This window comes from Macrotis lagotis, chromosome 1, assembly GCF_037893015.1.
Source record: "Macrotis lagotis isolate mMagLag1 chromosome 1, bilby.v1.9.chrom.fasta, whole genome shotgun sequence".
NCBI lineage: Eukaryota > Metazoa > Chordata > Mammalia > Peramelemorphia > Peramelidae > Macrotis > Macrotis lagotis.
In genome coordinates, this window is record NC_133658.1 from 512318655 (window position 1) to 512337865 (window position 19211).

General features: G+C 33.2%; 1 protein-coding gene across 1 annotated transcript in view; it reads left to right on the forward strand.

Moving 5' to 3' along the window:
- The window catches only part of LOC141506931 (amine oxidase [flavin-containing] B), a 126912-nt gene that overhangs the window by 70395 nt on the left and 37306 nt on the right, over window positions 1-19211 (forward strand). Inside the window, exons 5-7 of the mRNA XM_074214143.1 lie at window positions 2613-2704; window positions 16056-16197; window positions 18163-18312. Coding sequence (XP_074070244.1) covers window positions 2613-2704; window positions 16056-16197; window positions 18163-18312 — 384 coding nt within the window. The remainder of the gene's footprint in view (window positions 1-2612; window positions 2705-16055; window positions 16198-18162; window positions 18313-19211) is intronic.

A 19211-nucleotide genomic window follows, 5' to 3' on the forward strand; every position in this document is an offset into this window, starting at 1 on the left:
TTTAAAAAATTATTTAAAATCTCTGTTCCTTTGGTACTGACAGTAGATCACTGATTCAGAATAAATCAGAACCAGCTGATACTTCTCCAAATCTTATTCTCCCCAGACTATAGGCTATAACTCCACATCTGTATTCAGAGTGTCATCCCATTTCTTTTCAACTCAAGAAACATTTTTCTTTTATTTTTAAATATTTTATTTTTCCCAATTCCATGTAAAAACTATTTTTAACATTCATTTTTTAAAATGTTCTTTCCTTTCTTTCTCCCCTCCCTGAGCTTGTAAGCAATTTGATATTAGTTATACATGTGCAATTATGTAAAACATATTTACATATTAAACATATGATGAAAAAAGACAGACAAAAAATCCCTCTAAAAATGAAAAAGTAAAGAAATAGTATCTTTAATCTGCATTCAGACTCCATCAGTTCTTTCTCTCTAAGAGAAATAGCATTTTTCATCATGAGTCCTTTGGAATGTTTTGGCTCATTGTATTGATGAGAATAGTTAAATCATTTCCAGTTGATCATTGTACATTATTATTATTAATACTGTGTATAGTGTTCTGGTTCTGCTCACTTCACTCCATACCAGTTTATATAAGTCCAAGTTTTCTCATGCTTGTCATTTCTTATAATATAAAAGTATTCCATAACAATCATATACCACAGCTTGTTCAGTCATCCTCCTAGTTGATGAATATCTCCTCAATTTCCATTCTTTGCTATAAATATTTTTATATTTAAAGGTTCTTTTACTTTTCTTTGAGATATTGATAGATCAGATGTTTGGTAGACATTTGGACATATTTCCAGATTGTGAAACTGGAATTGTTGGATTAGTTTGCAACTCCACCAACAGTGCAACAGTGTCCCAATTTTCTCACATCACCTCTAGCATTTCAAGAAATAATTATGAGGTGCTCATGATACACAAAGTGCTATATTAGATTCTAGAAATGAGAAAGCCAAAGTTTTCCCCTCAAGGAACTTACATTATACTAGAGAATATGACACGAGTACACTACATGTGAGACAAGAAAATGAGAGAGGTGCAAAAGAGAAGTCCTCAAAAAGTACCTTAAAAAAATTGAATGAGGCCAAGAAGAAGGTTTAAACTCCCTGTGTGGAGTATGGTCTATTATAGGAAGCCAGATATGGAAGCTTGCATTCAAGAAACAGATAGTGGTCTCATTTGACCAGTTGTAGACTGTGTAAAGAGAATAAGGTGAAATTAAACTAGAAATGTAGAGCTTGTAACAAATTGAGAGAATGGCACAGTAGATAAAGCACCAGGCAAATTCTGTCTCAAATACTTATAGCTGTGTGACCCTGAGCAAGTCACTTAACTTCATTTTCCTCCATGTCAAACCATTCCAATAACACTGCCAGGAAAACCCCAAATAAGGTCACAAAATGACTAAACAATAGCAAACCTCATTTTTGAAGTATTGTGAATTTAGATTGATATGTTCAGAAGCAAATTTAGTCCTTCTCTGGGAAAATCTAGGGAAGCTTTGTCTGTGCATTTCCTTTCTACCAATCACTTCTTTATTAGCCTAATTTGACATAGTGGTTGGTTTTAAATTGGAATTAGACATCATGATCCATGTCTGGGGACTGTTTAAAAGCAAGTTTTGTTATAAAAAAGAAAAGGTTTCATCATGAATTCAAGATTTCAATTTATAGAGTTCAGTAAGTAGAAGTAATAATGTGAATGCTGAATAAATAGAATCAGGACATCACAGGCAACAATTCAAACAAATTTAAATAACAACAAAAAATATTTAATAGAAAGGGTAGTAAATGTAGTACAGGGGTTGACAAACTGTGACCTCTAAGGCTTGATTTGATTCACTGTGCCCACTCCTTAAGAATAGTTGTACAAAATTTTATTATATTTTAAAATTTAAAAACTATTCATTGCCTGCTGGCCATTCTAAAGCAGGGGGCAAGGCAAGCTAATATACCTGCATACATATACACATGCATATATTCATATACATGTGTACATGTGTTTATATGCATACACACAGAGAGGAAGTGAAGAAGGGCTTGATTTTATCAATGATCCAGGCCAAAAAATAAACATGTTTATATAAAAACAAAATTACTAAAAGTGACAATTCAAATCCAGTCTCACTTAATAGTTGTATGAGTCTGTACAAGTTACTTAACCCTATTTGTCAAAATTCCTTAGCTGTAAAATGAACTGGGAAAAAAGAAATGGCAAACCATTCTGCCAAGAAAATTCCAAATGGGGTCATTGAGAGTCAGACATGACTGAAAAATGACTCAACAATAACAAATAAAGTCTGTATGCAATAGAGACAGAATTTAATTCCATGTTGTTTTGAGATTCTGGTGGATAGAGGTCAACTTTATTCACTATACCCTACTGCTATTCTATCTCTCTTAGTATAAAAAAATTGTCAAAAAATAAAACAATAAAAAAAAAAATTGAAGCTCTTTTATTTACACTGTCTCCCTGGTAAGTAGTTGGATTTTATGGAGTTGCATAGTACATGACTTTGTGTTTTCTAAGTTATACTTTAAAAGGCTATTTAGCTGATTCCCCAAATGGAAAAACATTTTGCACTTTTCTGCATAGATTCCAAGTGATGCTCCCTGGAAAGCGCCTCATGCAGAGGAGTGGGACTTCATGACCATGAAGGAGCTATTGGACAAGATCTGCTGGACTGAGTAAGAATAACTTCCCACACTACTCCTAAATATATATATATATATATATATATATATATATACACATAATCTTTCATTTTTATTTAGCAGTTTAATTCAGCAGTGTTCTATTATATGTTGAATTTTTGGACACTATGAGGAAAACTAGAAGACAAGAGTCTGACTTTAAGAAAATTACAATTTTATTATGAAATCAGGTCATCTATATGATACAAGTTGTACCAAAAGTCTTTGTGTCATTTTAAACTATTGAAACTTTTAATAAAACAGCATTACACTTTTCTAAAATTACAGTAAGAAAAGTGCTTGGAATAAATCTGAATTGAATTGGTCTTTTTCCATTAAAGCTTGATTATAAGAAAAAGTTACCTCAACAAAAATAATTTTCCATTTTGTTTTATCTTTTTTTTCCTTTAATTTTAGTCCACCAGTGTTGGTGAAATAAAATAAATGAATTATCCTCAGAATATTCCATACTTCTTGCATACATGCTGAATCCCTCTAATCTATCATTTCATTGGTATCTATTAAATACTTACATTGTACTAGACTGTGCTGAGTTCTAGGGATATGAAAATAAAAATGAAACCATTCTTGCCTCAAAAAGCATCCATTCTATCACTAAAGACAGTACATAGAAATTATATACAGAGTATTGGGTGAGGGTTGAGGGGGCATTGTGGGGAGGCTTTACTTCAATGTATTAATTTGGTCCGAGATCACATTTTACATCTTATCCAGTAGTTATAATTCTTTGTTACATATTTTGAAGTTCAGCAAGTATTTCTTGCTTGGAGAAAAATATTTATATCTAGATGAAAATCTGGACAAAAACATAAAGATATGTGCCCAAAGCAAGCATATCTTTGAGTTAAGACACTTAAACTTAAGAAAGGACCTCAAGAGATTATCTTATATGACTCCCTTATTTTAAATTTGGGCAAACAGAACAAGGAGAGGTACAAACTGGATTTGAACCTAGATCCTTTGACTCCAGATGTAATGCTGTTTTTCACTATACAGATTCTGCTAATGACAAAACAGTCCTTCACAGGCTGGTAAATTCAACTGAGACCTGTAATTTTTGGAACCTAGTTTCAAGTTGCTTGCCAGAAGAGTTGGACAAATTCACAAGTCCACCAATAATGCAGTAGTCTGAGTGCTTTCCCAGTTCCTCCAACATCTGTCATTTCCATCTTTCATCATCTTAACCAATTTGATGGCTGTGAGGTAGACCTTAGACTTGCCTTAATTTCATTTCTATAATTATTAGTGCCTAGGAGTATTTTTCTTCAAATAGTCTCTAATTGCTTAAGTTGTTTCCTTTGAAAGCTGCCAATTCCTATCTTTTGACCCTTTTTTATTGATTAAAATTTTTAAGACTGAAAGTCAATCAGCTTCTTACATATCTCAAATATTAAACTTTTATCAAAGAAAATTGTTGGAAAGAATTTTTCCCCCAATTGTCTGTTTGGCTTATTTTGAACTAAATTTGATTTGGTTGTGCAAAAATTTTTTAAATCCTCCTTAATCAAAATTATCTTTTATCTTCTATAATCCTGAAAAGGATTTGTTTAGTCATGACCTCTTCTTTTATCCATAGATCTGAAAGGTTATTTCTTCATTGATCCCCTAATTTGCTTTTGATATCATCTTTTATGTCTAAATCATATGTACTTTTGGAATTTATTAAAAATTAGTTCCTCACTTTTCTTAGGTGCTTGACTTCAATGCTTGAGCTCCCTTTTTTTTCCAACTCAATTCATTAAATATTTATTAAGAACCAACCGTATGATCTTGTATGCAGAGAAATATTTTTAAAAATTTAAGAATGCTCCAGGAAGTTTTGAGGAAACTTTGATGCAAATCTCCTATCATAAGACTCTTCCCATGGTGAAGAGACCAAGACAGGATGGAAAAAAAGGAACAATTTGGAAAAGTCTTCCATTGCTGGTTTTGGTAGTATGCTTTCATAATTTCTTTGGAACTCAATTCCCACACTATCAGACATATCCTTATTCATTTATAGACCTGAAGGCATAATTCAAAAACATTATTTACACAATCATCCATCATGATTATAATCTATTTCTGGTCCTCTTTTAGTATTAATTCATTAGCTATACTGGGAGAAGCACTAGATTTGGAATTTAATACAACTATTTTCTAGTTTTCTAACCTTGAGCAACCCACTTAGCCTCCTTATTCATGTACAAAGAAATAATGATAACAATAAGAGCTAAGATTTACATATTGTCTACTATATATGAAACACTATTCTACATGCTTTACAATTATTATCTCATTTGATCCTCACAATAACACTGGGATTTACCTCTATTATGCCCACTTTACACATGAGGAAACTGACAAAGAGTGATTTGCCCAAAGTCACACAGCTAGTAAGTGTTTTAGGCTAGATTTGAAGTCAGGTCTTTCCGATTCCAGATCTAGTGCTCTGGATACCACCTAGATACCAAAATCTGATTGATAATATTAAAATGAAGAATATTTGGCCAGTCTTTACCACAGTGTTAGGTTGAAAGGAATAAATCAGGGAAGATGTAGGTCCAGAAAACTATCCTGAATCTTTTCATATCCTTTTTGATCCCTTGGATTCCTAAGAACTTATAGGTTATGTTAGAAATCTGCCTGATTAAGAGCCAGATTTCTAACCTAATTGGACATTATCTAATACAATATCTGGTTTTACAGATGAGGAAATCGAGGCCCAGAAAAACAAAGTGACTACCTTAAAATTATTTTAAGCTGATCAGTGATTCCATCAGCAAAGGACCTCCTTCCATTGTATGGAAACTTGTTTTTGTGTGTATGTAGGACTAGAATCAATAGATGCAGCATAATTGCTGACAGGCTGTTATGCTTGGTTCTTTTTTATAATTATCTCTCTACCCCAACTTCCCCAAATTCCTAGATAACATAACTTTTAAAAAAAAAATTTAATTTGTGATTTTAAGTTAATTTTTATGAGAATTTTGCAATATCTCCCAAAGTAAATGAAGTTAGCTATTGCTGTGCAATATCTTTCTTGTCAAAGAAGTCTGTCATCCATCAAAAGAAAATACCCAAACATTCATTTGTAATATTGCATTACAGTGAAAATATCATTTGCTATAGTGTTCTCTTATCATTCATTGCATTGGTAGATCCTGGGGCACCATTTAAGGGGAGCAATAAATAAGGAAAACACAATTAACAAAACAGGTAATTACTGTTAAGAATCATAACATTTGCAGTTTCAGCAGTTGGTCATTTGGTGGTATAAGCAATCACTCTGATTAGAAACAGAGGCAGATTTAAAACAAATCCCCTTAAATGTATAAGCTCATCCTCAGCTCCATACTGGATTACATGTGAAAGATTTTTCATGAAGAAAAATTAGCAAGTCATGCAGGAAAAAGAGAATGGAAAAAATGTATCTTGCAAAATAGCTGCTATATGATTTTCCCATTCTTTCATTTGTTTTGAATGAGACGTACCTCATTTTAGGAAGTTATAGGCGAACATTGTGGTGGAAATTATAATAACTGAGTAAACACAATCTGAAGTATTAGCTTTATTATTAGCAAAACAACCATGAAAGATGGGTCATTAGACTCCTTATCAATCCAAAAACTCTGAATACATAGTGAAACAGATTTTTATGTATTAAAAACAATCAATCAAATAAGACCAATTAAAAGAAAAAGCAATCAATTAAATAAGACCAATTAAAAGATCAGGATACAAAATTAGGTAATCTAAATTCTAAATGGAGGAAAGATTAGGGTTTTTCTAATTTGGGAATGGGGAAGAGTGAGTTTCAGTTGAAATGTTTGAAATAATAGATGGCTTTCACCATCCAATTTCTCATGGATTATTTACAGAAAAATAAGATGGAGGACAATACATATGGAAAATTGGGAGTCATTGTTCATGAAATGGAATATGATTGTTTCTCTTGATTCTCCCACCAAATCAATTCTATTTTGGAACTGGCCTTCATGTTATCTCACCAGAAGTATGCCTCTTCATTTGAGCTCTCTGAGAACAGAGACCATGATTTTGCTTTTATTTTTATCCCCATCACTTAGCTCACTAACTACTTAATAAATGACTGTTGACTGATTGTTTCATCAAGTAGGATGGGTTTGAACAGATGTGGATAATGGTGATCATTAGTATTTTATAAGTTGTAAGGGAAAACATGCAGGGTGTATGTGACAAGCAAAGGAGATGGTTAGTAATGTAATGAGAATGAGAGACTACAGATAGACAAGTTTGAATGCTACAGTGATACATACCCCTGATATTTTAAAAGAGCCAGAGGTGACCTACAGGATGGTAAGTGTGTCTATGGAGTATTTATAGAAAGACAGACTAACCAAAACAAAAGTAAAGAAGGCATGGTAGGATTGTAATGTGTATCAATGTAATTTTGGAGAGAGAGTCTGGATCTATGAGATCACAGAGGTGTCTTTGTTTCTAACTAAAAGGACAATCTGAGAATAGTCTTGATTCAGAGGGTCATTCATTTTAATGGTGGTACTATGAGTCTCTGATAAGGGGATATAGTAACCCATGATGTGAGCAGAAGGAAAATGCAGGCAGTAGTACATATTTAGACTGATATCTGGTGTTTGTCCTTTGTTCTTAAAAATGACCATGATATCAGAGAGGTGATGTCAGGACCTGCAAGGGAATTGGGGCAGCCAGGTAACTCAGTGAATAGAGCTCTAGCCCTAGAATCAGGAGAACCTGAATTCAAATATGACTTTAGACACCTGACACCAGCAGTGTGACCCTGAACAAGTCATTTAATCCCAATTGCCTCTCCAAAGAAAAAGTTGATATCTACAATATTCTTATTGATTACAATGATCAGTGGGACTGTGAGAAGATAAAGGGGAAGAAAGATAGGGTCAAAAAGACCCTGGAGAGAATTCAAGTTAAGATTATCCATTTTGAAAGAGCTAATAAATCAGTTTGAAAAAATAGTCTTAAAGAAGGGAATAGATAAAAATAGGAATGACAAATGAAAGGGGAAATAGAGTCCAGGAAATATACATTTGACCTGATTTTTCCTCTAGTCTTGAAAGAAACAGCTTTGCCCTATTACTTCTATTTAGTAAATTCATATTATGGTAGCCCATCTCATTGTGTGACACAATTTGGGCACTATTCCTAACAATATTGATGCATGAAAATCACTGATCAAAGTTCCCTCTGGTTCTATCTGCCAAAGGATTTTGTATGATCATATCTCAAATTATCACTGTTGGTGTTCCAGAAAAATGTAAATGATCAAGGATTAAGGAGACTTTGCATGTCCTGGTCCTAATGTTTCATATTTCATCTGCATAGATCTTTATGAGCATAGTGTATATCTGTAGTTCTTGACATCCTCAATGAAAATATTCCACAGGGACTGATATTTTTATTAACAATTTTCTATAACACATCCTATCTTCCCCACCTTGCAATTCAGTGAGATGTATGAAAAATACAAGATTCTGCTGTGATTATTATTTATTGATTTTTAGAAAAACAGACATTAATTAGACTCAGTAGAGCAAGACATCCTCAAAGACTTGGCTCCCACAATGTGTTAACAATGTACTTGCTAAGCAATCTTATATTAATATGCTATGTAAATGTTAGTGTTATTACTGTTGTAAATAAGTATTGTTCTAAGTGTTCTGCCCAAAATACTATTTATTAATGATTCAGAAATGAAAATAGATTCTTTAAGATTTATAGAATTCTTTCCTTACAATAATCCTATAACATATTCATTATAAGTAGTGCAAAGATTATTGAATTTTCCTGCTAAGAGTTTAAAGAATTTTTCCATGGTCACAGATATAATAAATGCCAGAGCTGGGCCTCAAACATAGTTCTCCTGACTCTTTATCTGATGTTTGTTCCTCTCCACACACAAAAAAAGCTTATAATAGTCATATATGACTTATTATTTCAATTTAAGTGTAGAGCAGTGGATAGAAGACCAGTCTGGAGTCAGGAAGACCTGAGTTCAACTCTGGCTGCAAACACTTACTGTGTGACCCTGGGGAAGTTACTTTAATTTGTTTACCTTAGTTTTCTCATATGTAAAATGAACTGGAGCAGGAATTGGCAAATCACTCCAGTATTTTTGCCACAAAAATCCTAAATGAGATCACAAAGAGTCAGACACAACTCAACAACAATAATTCAGTGAAGATCTTACCTCCTCAGTGAAATTGCTGACATTAGATCAGGGACAATACCTAATACTTTATATTCATTACAGTACAGATTATCATTAGGAGATGCTCAATAAATACTTGAGTCCTAGAAACAAAAGCAAGTCAAGTCTCCTCATTTTATAGGTAAAGAAAAAGAAAGATCCAGAAATTATAACATGCCCAAAGTCATTTGCATGTCAGTTACTGGTAAAAATCCAAATAAGAATCGTGTGTCTCTCAGTTCTATTTTTTTTATTCCATATTTGCCTGCCTTATCAGACTGAACTGAAATATTTTAAAGACTGCTGTTAACTACAAAGATGCAAGTTTAGCTTCCGTATTCATGAGATGTATCTGTCAGCTAGTGAATGATGATTTTTATAATTGCTGAATAGTTATAAAATAGGTGAACCTGGAGAATATGGTCTTATGGAAAAAAATCTGGATTTTTAGAATTCAAATTCTAACTCTTGAATCAATCAACAAGCATTTATTTAGCCTTTAATATACATTATTGATTAAACACTTACTAGGTATTAGGCACTGTGCTGAATAATGGGAATGCAAAGAATGTTAAAAATTTGGTTTCTTCCCTTGATGAGCTTTCAGTCTAAATGAGCAGCCAGCATGCCAAAAGAAAAAAGTGTGTAAAAGAGAAACAGTATATGAAAGGTAATCTCAAAGGAAGGTACTGGCAGCAGGAGGAGAACCAAGCAAGACCTTCTGAAGAAGGTAGCATCTGAGCTGAAACACATAGTACACACATAAGTTTAATTGAAAGGGAATACTTGGGAATAAATTATTATTATTATGGCAACAAGAAACAAATGTCTTCTTAGAACCCTAATATTTTTAAGGGTCTTCATGATTTAAATGACAGTAGGTCTATGTATCATTTTGTTGTGATTTAATGGTATTAGAAGACAAATTGAAAGAGGAGAAAAGGCAAAGGTTTTGAGCAGTCTCTGTGTGCAGAGGGTTAGAGACTTCATCTCTCTGCCTTGGCAACCCAGTAGGAACTGGAAGAAAGGAGAAGGTGGGACACCAAGAACTGTTGACTTAAATGGTCAGACCACCAAGGCTGTTGACTTTGGAGGAAGGTGCATGTACTTGCATTAGACTTGCTTCTGTACTACCATTTCCAGAAATGGTATCTTTGTCCTCCAGAACAGACACATCACTTCCACTTCTAGCTGATTCTTCTAGAATCCTAAGGTTCTAGAATAGGGATTCTGGTCTCCCAGAGGACCCTAGAATACCTAACCAGTGCACATGCTTCCAATTCTAACCTCTGGGTTCCTGGGACCCATATATTCAGATTTCTTTCTGAATGGATCAGTAATCTCAGAAGTCAATGATATTCCAGGATGTGGCTGTGAACTTTATGGAAGAGTAAAAGCACCCAGATCAAAGCAAGGTAATACAGGACAACTTTAGTAACTTAGTTCCCCTGGGGACTTGTCATTTCCAATAGATATGCTCCATTACCTGGAGCAAGGGGGGAAAAACTTTAGATGCCGGAAGTGGGGGATATCCCTGAATGTGATTTCAAATTCAGATTTCAATCTCCTTTGCAAATTAGAAGACTAGGCCCCAAAATCAAGAACCATTTCCCAAATTGTGCCCTTCTGTGGTAAAATTATTCCTAGAAAGATTCCTGTGAAGCTTTTCCATGATTAGTATCTATATCATCAAGTTGCAAGAGTCCTGGCAATGTTCTACCAGGTAGGAGTTCTAGCAGAACAATAAGGAGGAGCATTCTATACTAGTAAAAATAATCCATCTTAATCAAGGGAGAGGTTTGACCATCGTAAATATGCCTGAATTACTAATACAGGAGCAGTACATTTTCCACACTAGGGTGCATCATTAGAAAATATTTTACCCAAAGGTGATACATATTGAAATAGTTTTAGATTATACTCAGAAATTGATAAAATCTACTAAAAAAAAATATCACTTAAGTAAGAGAGTGGAAATCCTTCAGTTATATTTTAACTTCACTGAAACTCAGAAACTGCAAACTGAAGAGAAAACTTACAAAATGTGATAATTATAAGAAGCTCTTCCAGTAGTACTCATACCTTGCTCAATAGCAGATAATTCTCATCTCTCTGTTTGACCTAATCTTAATAACTGGATGGTTGTTGACTCAGTCAAACTCTGATCTTGGAATGATCTAGCTTCAAGCCCAAATTCTTGGACTGCATATAGGATCATCTCCAGTTGTCTTGATTCATATCTGACCACTGGACCCAGATGACTCCAGAGGAGAAAGTGAGGCTGATGACTTTACACATTACCCCTCACTTAAATCCAACTCATTTGAATGCCATGACATAACCTCCATGAAGTCATGGTCATGTGTAAACACTTTCAATAGGAGCCCATCTTAAGAACATACACCAGAGAATTAATAGTGTTGAGAAAGCATGTGAATGGGAATGAATGTGGGGAAAGCTTCCTGCTGGATACAAACTTTATTTACATATAGAATTCATGGGAGAGAATGTGGAATGAATGAATAAGGGGAGACTTTTAATAGGAGCACCCACCTTTTTCTGAATCTGAGAATTCATGCTAGAAGAAATCATATGAATGTAATGAATATTGGAAGGTCTTTTGCTGAAACACATTTCTTACTGATCATGAGAGGATTTATAGTGGTGAGAAGACCTATATGAAATGAATGTATAAAAGGCTTTGCAACAAAACTCATAGCTTATTTAACATCATAAAATTCACACTGGAGAGAAATATTGTGAATGTAATGAGGGTGGGAAGACTTTTCTTCTGAATATAATCTTTAATTTCCATCAGAAAATTCATAATGGAAAGTAGCTTTATGAATATAGTAAATATGAAGCAGCCTTCAACTGAAGTTCTATTCAACATCAGATTGAGAGAGCTCATAATTAAATATGTGAATACAATGAATATTGGAAGGTCTTTAATCAGAATACACAATTGAACTGTACAACAGAGAATTCAGCCTAGAAAGTTTATAAATAAGGGTAAACTTTTTTCCTAGAGCAAATGCCCTTTCAATATCAGTTCATACTGAAGAGAGAACTTCTTCAACTGCTGCATAGAACTTACTCAACATCTAAAAATTATAACTTGTAAAGTAGATAGATTGGGAAGCTTTATGAATATAATGAATATGAGGATTTTAACCAGAGCTACAACTAAAGGTCTCAATGATAGGACTTTCATTTTATCTCTCCCAAATCTTCAGAATAATAAACTACTTTGCCTTCCTTCCTTTCATTCACAGAAGAAAATTTATACCTGCCCCCTGTTCGAACTAACTCCTGATCCTTTGATCCCATACCCACTTGATTATTCTGTAATGTAAGTCTGACAATCACTCCTTTCTCATATCACTCTCTTTCCATCTTTCTCTCTCCATTGGCTCTTTTCTAGCTACTACATACATGTTAAGGTTTCTGCAATACTAAAGGGGAGTAGAGTCTGACATTTCTGACCTTTCACCCCATTTAGCCACTATTACATCTCCTTTATTTCACTGAAAGAAACAAATTGAAAATCATGTCTGTGAATTATTAACTTTCTCTACTTCCTTACATCTGTTGCCTAAACTCTGAAATTGGCATTCTATCCTACCTACTTTACTGAATTAGTTGTCTCAAAAGTTAATCATGAAACTTTGAGTAAGATGTATGAATGAGAGATTATATTTAAATTTAGTTCTTCATGATATGCCAGGAAAAACTAAAGATCACCTAGAAGAAAAAATTCATCATAATAAAATAGCAGAAAGACTAGTGATAAAGAAAAATAAGTCTCTGAAGAGACTACAATACAAAGAATGTAAGAACCATAGAATAAAATAAGATTATTTGAAGACTGTAGATGAGAGAAAAGTCTTCCAGCAACTAATACAATATACCTCAAAAGTCATAGAGAGCAAGGGAAAGGACCTTTAGGATGATTTTAGAAGAAATTTTTTTTTCTAAAAGAAGAGGTAACAAAAAAAATAGAAATTAGGTCTCTCAAAGATATCAGAAAAAATACCAACAAGAAAATAATTTCTCTCAAACTATAGATTTTCTGAAAAAGCAGGATCACATACTCGATACTCAAAAGCACAACAATAGAAGAGTTGACAAAATGAGGTAAAACTACTGCAAGAAAATTTGAAAGCCATACACAAAACAAATTTGAGAAATAGAGATCTTTTATAAAATCACAATGAAATAAAATGCCTGAAAGCCATCCTTCAGTAATTAGAAGACAAAAATGATAGAATAATGGAAAAGAAGAAGAGAAGGGAAATCACTACTGCATAATCAACATTTGTAAGATGAAGATCATCATGAAGAAAGAGGAGGAAAGATGGGCATCCCATGAAATAAAGGAAATTTAAGCACAATTATATATATTATGTAGATTTTAGTTCAGAAATGCCTTAAATTTAAGGGAGTAATAAAGAGGACAATGATAAGGAAGAGGTGGGGGACAAGAGACAGAAGGCCAGAAAAGTTATTATGAAGTCACAGAACAATTTTGATTATGGGAAGGAGGAAAATGGAGGGGAATTAAAAGGAAAGAATGAAAGAGTAAAAATATGGGATAAAGTTTGGGAAGAAGAAAAGAGTCTAGTAGAGAGGAAGCAAGCTGCTTTACTTATACAATCATAAGTGTATAATCATACTCTTTCACCATTTACTTCTTATAAAGGGGAAAGTGAAAGCAAAGTACACAAGAATAGCATGGAGGGTAACACATCATTGAAAATAATAATTGTGAATAAAAATGAAATAAATTCATGTATAAAATAAGAGGATAGAATGGATTGAAAACAGAAACAGTATTTTGTTTACAAGAAACATTGAAACAAGAGATTCACATAAAGTAAAAATGAAGAATTGGAGCAAAATTTATTATAGTTCAACTAAACAAAAAAATTAGTCATCGTGATGTCTATAAAACTCTGTTAATCATAAACTCAAAAATAAATTGAGAAATAAAACTATGCTTAAAGACACTATAGATAATAATATCAATACTTCATATATGTGCAACTAATAGCATAGTATCTAAATTCTTAAAGGAAAAATAATAAAATTGGAGGGATAGACAATAAAACTATAAGGGAGAACCTTGATGTACCTATTTTAGACTTAGACAAATATAAATGAAAAATAAACAATAAAGAAGATTAAACATGAATATTAGAATGAAGGGTTTTTGGAAATTGCTTAATAAGGACAGAAAGAAATTTATGTACTTTTCAGTTGTATTTGACACTTTGCAAAAATTAACTATCTATCAGGATGGAAAGATCTCCCCCCAAAGTGTAGAAAAACAAAAATACTAACCATATCATTTATTAATCATTATACAATAAAATTACATTTAATAAAGGGCCCTGAAAGGACACTTTACATTTAACTGTAGATGTTACAGAAATAAAACTTAAGGGCAGTGAAGAGATATGTTGTCTCAGCCTACCAAGAAGTGTACAGAAGACATGGATTGAAGATATTATCATTGTACATGTATAACTCATATATTTTTTTTTTGTTGTCTTGGAGGGGAGGGAGGAAGAAAGATTTGAAATGCAAAAATGTGTCAAAAATGATTATTGAAAATTGACCCTGCATATAATTTAGGAAAATTAAAATATTATTAAGAAAAAATAAATTAAAACATTAATCTGGAGGAAAACATTATTAGGAAAAATGCAGTATCATAGAAATGTAGGCTAATGAATGTGAGGGATAATGTTTGGATAGCCAATAGTATCCAGGAAATGTTTGAAGATCTGGGAATGTAAAAGAAAAACACATTGAGTGGACCACCTAAGAGGGATTTTTAGAAGCATCTGAACAAAAGTTACAAAGATCAAAAAGCATGAATTGTCTCCAGTGGTTAGAGTACCCTATCAGTGAGATCACAAATATATTGTAGTAACAGAAATATTGGGAGACATTTGAGAATATACTATGTATATTTCAAGAGTAACTTTGAGTAAGATATGATTGGTAAAAGGAAAATAAATATTTTTAAAAGTATGATAAATCAAAAATGCATTTATCAAACACTAATTGTGTACTAGATTCTATGCTGTTTTAGGAATACAGGTGCAAAAAGAAAGAAAAGTCCTTGTCCTCAAGGGTTTTATATTGTAATAGAGGAATGAAACACAGAAGAAAGAGGTGGGGGGATTGAAGAGGGGCAGTATGTCTATGGTGGCATATTGTCGAGATGACTGGGGAACAGCATTATGGAAACCAAGTTAGAGTAGAGTTTGTGGAGTTTCATCAATGTAAGGAGCAGCAGGGTGCCAGAGTTTACTGTCTCTTGACACATAACTAGGTTTGTGATCATTAGCAAATCACTAAATCTCTCAATGCCCAGAATCTCTTTAAAACTGTTGGTTCCTTATTTGTATGTGAATAATTACTGATTAAGCACCTACAATGTACCAAACACTGGGGATACAAACAAAGGTAAAAGACAGCCCCTACCCTCCTGGAGTTAACAATCTAATGGAGTAAATAAGCAAATAAGTATGTGCAAGTGAGGTATGGGCAAGATAAATAGTAAATTATTATGGAGAGATTGGGAAAGATTATCCTACACAAAGTGGGATTTTAGATGGGACTGGAAGAAAGCCAGAAAGTAGAGATGAAGAGGAAGAGTATTCCAGGCATGGAAGACAACCAGAGAATATGTCCTGAGGCAATAGCTAATGTTAAGCTGGAAGACTAGTGTCTCTGAATTGAAGGGAACATGTGGGTTGAGGGATGGAAGTAATAAGGTGGGAGAAGGCTGGAAAGGTTGGGGTAGGGGAAGACTAGATGGTCAAGGTCTTTGAATGCTTTTAATCCTGGTAACAAAAGGGAATAATTGGAGTTTGTTGAGTATGGGGATGGCAACTGGGCTTTAAGTGTCAGTGAAAAGAATATCAACCAAGTAGTTCGGTGTTCCATCCATTACACCGTGTTTCCTCTCAACATGACCTTACCGAGGAATTTGACCATATTAATTTTCATCTTGCCACCTAAGTTTTTTATTTGAACATTTATTGGAAAATTAAGTACTCTCCCCTGAGGATGTTTGGAGTGATAATTCCACTTTTGTTTCCCATATAGATCTGCCAAACAACTTGCCATTCTCTTTGTGAATCTCTGTGTCACTGCTGAGACACATGAAGTCTCTGCTCTCTGGTTCCTGTGGTACGTGAAGCAGTGTGGGGGTACAACCAGAATAATTTCCACAACCAATGGAGGACAGGTACTCAAAATTATCAACAGATATTTCTAGTTAGAAAATTACTTCATTATGAAAGAACAGAGCATGCATACACACACACCCAGAAAGAGAAGAGAGAGAGAGAGAGAGAGAGAGAGAGAGAGAGAGCGCAAAGAGAATGGTTATTTGAGCTTTCTTATATTTTAAGAAAGGCATTGTTTGTTGATTGGCTTTCAGGAATAACATAAACTGGTAGTATATTCTTAAAACAAATCTAAAAGTGTTCATTTTTGCAATTACATATATGGAATCAATGAAAACAAAGATTTTTAGAAAAACTTAAGAAAATGTTTATGAAACTCTAGAACAAATAACAGTAAAAACAAAAAATGGGCAAATTGACATACTCAGAAAGATTTGTTTTTTTAAAAAGTAAAGAAATTTGTATAATTTTTAAATATAAAATCCATAAGAATACTTTTTATGACCTTTAGATAATGTCAGATAGTGTAGGTTTTTTAAAAATAACCTTATTGCTTTCTTTTTTAGTATCTAGAAAAGACAGAACAATTTTTTTAACCCAAATTGGAGTTCCATCTGGGATCTCATAGATGCCAAGAAGTTGATATTATTGTTGTTGTTCAATTGTGCAATTGTGTCTTTCTGAACCAATGAACTTCAGGTCCTTTTATTCTCTACTCTCCTGAAGCCTGCTCAAACTCAAGTTCATTGCCTCCATGATACTATCTGTCCATCTCATCTTCTGTCATCTCCTTTTCTTTTTTCCTTTAATTCAATTTCAGGATCTTTTATGTAGTCAAAGTGTTTGTTTCAGTTTTATTATTTTACTTTCCAGTTAATAGTCTCAATTAATTTCTTTAAATATTGACTGATTCCATGTCCTTGCTGTCCAAACAGCTCTCAAATTCAGAATTCAAAAGCTTTGAATCTATGGAACTTGACTTTCCTTTTAGGCCATCTTTCATAGCCATACTTTGCTTCTGGAAAAAAACATAGCTTTGACTCTATGTATCTTTGTTGGCAAGGGGATTTCTCTGCATTTTAAAGTATGCTGTCCAGATTTGCCATAATTTTCCTTCCAAGGAACAAACATCTTTTAATTTGATCAGTTGCCATCTGCTGTGATCTTTGAAACCAAGAATATAAAATCTGACACTGCTTCCAATTCCTTTCTCCCTCCATTTGCTAGGAAGTGATAGAAGCAATTACCCAAGATCTTATTTATTTATTTTGTTTGTTTGTTTGCCAAGAATACAAGTGCTCAAATTTGTTTATGTTTAATAATACCCTTTTCCTAATGTTGCTACATAGCACCAACCTATGGACCACCACTGCCAATGAACTCAAGATAAATTTATCAAAATCAACAGAGAGGCAAAAAAGTCTATTGTTCTTCTAGGCATCGCTACCACCACTAATCAGTTTGTAAGAGCTCTATTCTTTCAAAGATCTTTTTTCAACAATATGAAGAAGAGAGGAAAAGTACCTGGGAAAGACATTGGAAGAGGATGTGATGAGTCCACCTCAACTAATTGAACATATAGGCTTTAGAGTAATATATTTTATTTAACCGAACTGAAGTGTAATGAGGAAACCTTTCTTGAGACATTGAAGGCAATTTTTTTTCTTCTGAGTAAATGAAAATTTTTTTGGAAGTTTCTCTAGAGCACTTTGTGACTTCCCTCTTATAACATGTTCATTCTCTTTCTTCTATACCTCTCTTTATTCCTTTGCCTGTGTTAATTGAATTTTGATGTCCAAAACAAATAATAATTGTTCATTTTTTTTCTCCCTGTCTTATATTTGACACATTGTCAGTCAGTCAGCCAATAAAAATTTAAACCTGCCTCTGGAGGATAGGAGAAGGGAAGAACAAAATGGAAATGGAAAGTATGATGATAAGGACAGTCATGGAGAGGATGAAGTAAGCATTCTATTTCCTTTTCCCTCTCTCCCACCTCTTTAAGGCATGTCTTTCTTTTACAGGAAAGGAAGTTTATTGGAGGTTCTAGTCAAGTTAGTGAGAGGATAATGGAACTTCTTGGAGATCGAATAAAGCTGGAAAGGCCTGTATTTCATATTGATCAATCAGGTGATAATGTTATTGTGGAGACACTGAACCATGAGACATATGAGGTAATTTGGGCCCTTATAGTATTTTAATTAATAATATATTTACATGATTTATCTCCTCCAATATTTGTCACTTTCCCTTCAATCATCTTAGCCAAACTGACACAGTAAAATGATATCTAGATGTTGTTTTAATTTGTATTTCTCTAATCATTAATTAGAGCATTTTTTCATATAATGATAAATTATTTTGATTTCTTATTGGAAAACTACCTGGTCATAACTTCTGACCATTTATCAATTAGGAAATGACTCCTATTTTTAAAGAATTAAAAAGTTCTTTATATATTTGAAAAATTATACCTTTATCTAAGAAATTGTCTATAAAATTTTGCCCCAATTTTCTGCTTTCCTTCTGTTCTTGGCTATATTTGTTTTATTTGTACAAAATCTTTTTAATTTAACGTAATTGAAATTATCCAGAGAGAGAGCAATCTGGAATTATGTCCAAAGAGTATTCCCATTGACTCAGCAATACTACTACTAGATCTAAATTCAAATACGTTTAGGAAAAAAAAAAAAAAAGAATTTATTTGTTCTAAAATGTTTATAACAGTTCTCTTTGTTATGGCAAAGAACTGGAAATTGCAGAGATGCTCATCAATTGGGGAATGCTGAGTAAGTTGTATATATGATTATGGTGTAATACTACTGTGCTGATTTTAGAAAAACATGGAAAGACTTGCAGGAAATAATGAAGAGTAAAATTAGCAAAACTAAGAGAATATTGTGTCCAGTAGGAGCAATATTGTTTCAAGCATGACTTGGACTATTAAAAATACCTAAAAAACTATAAATATAACTATGAAAAAAGATATTATCTGCATCTAGAGAATGAACAAATAAATAGATGTATAGAATAATTTTGCATAAATATGTATATACATGTATATGGATATGTG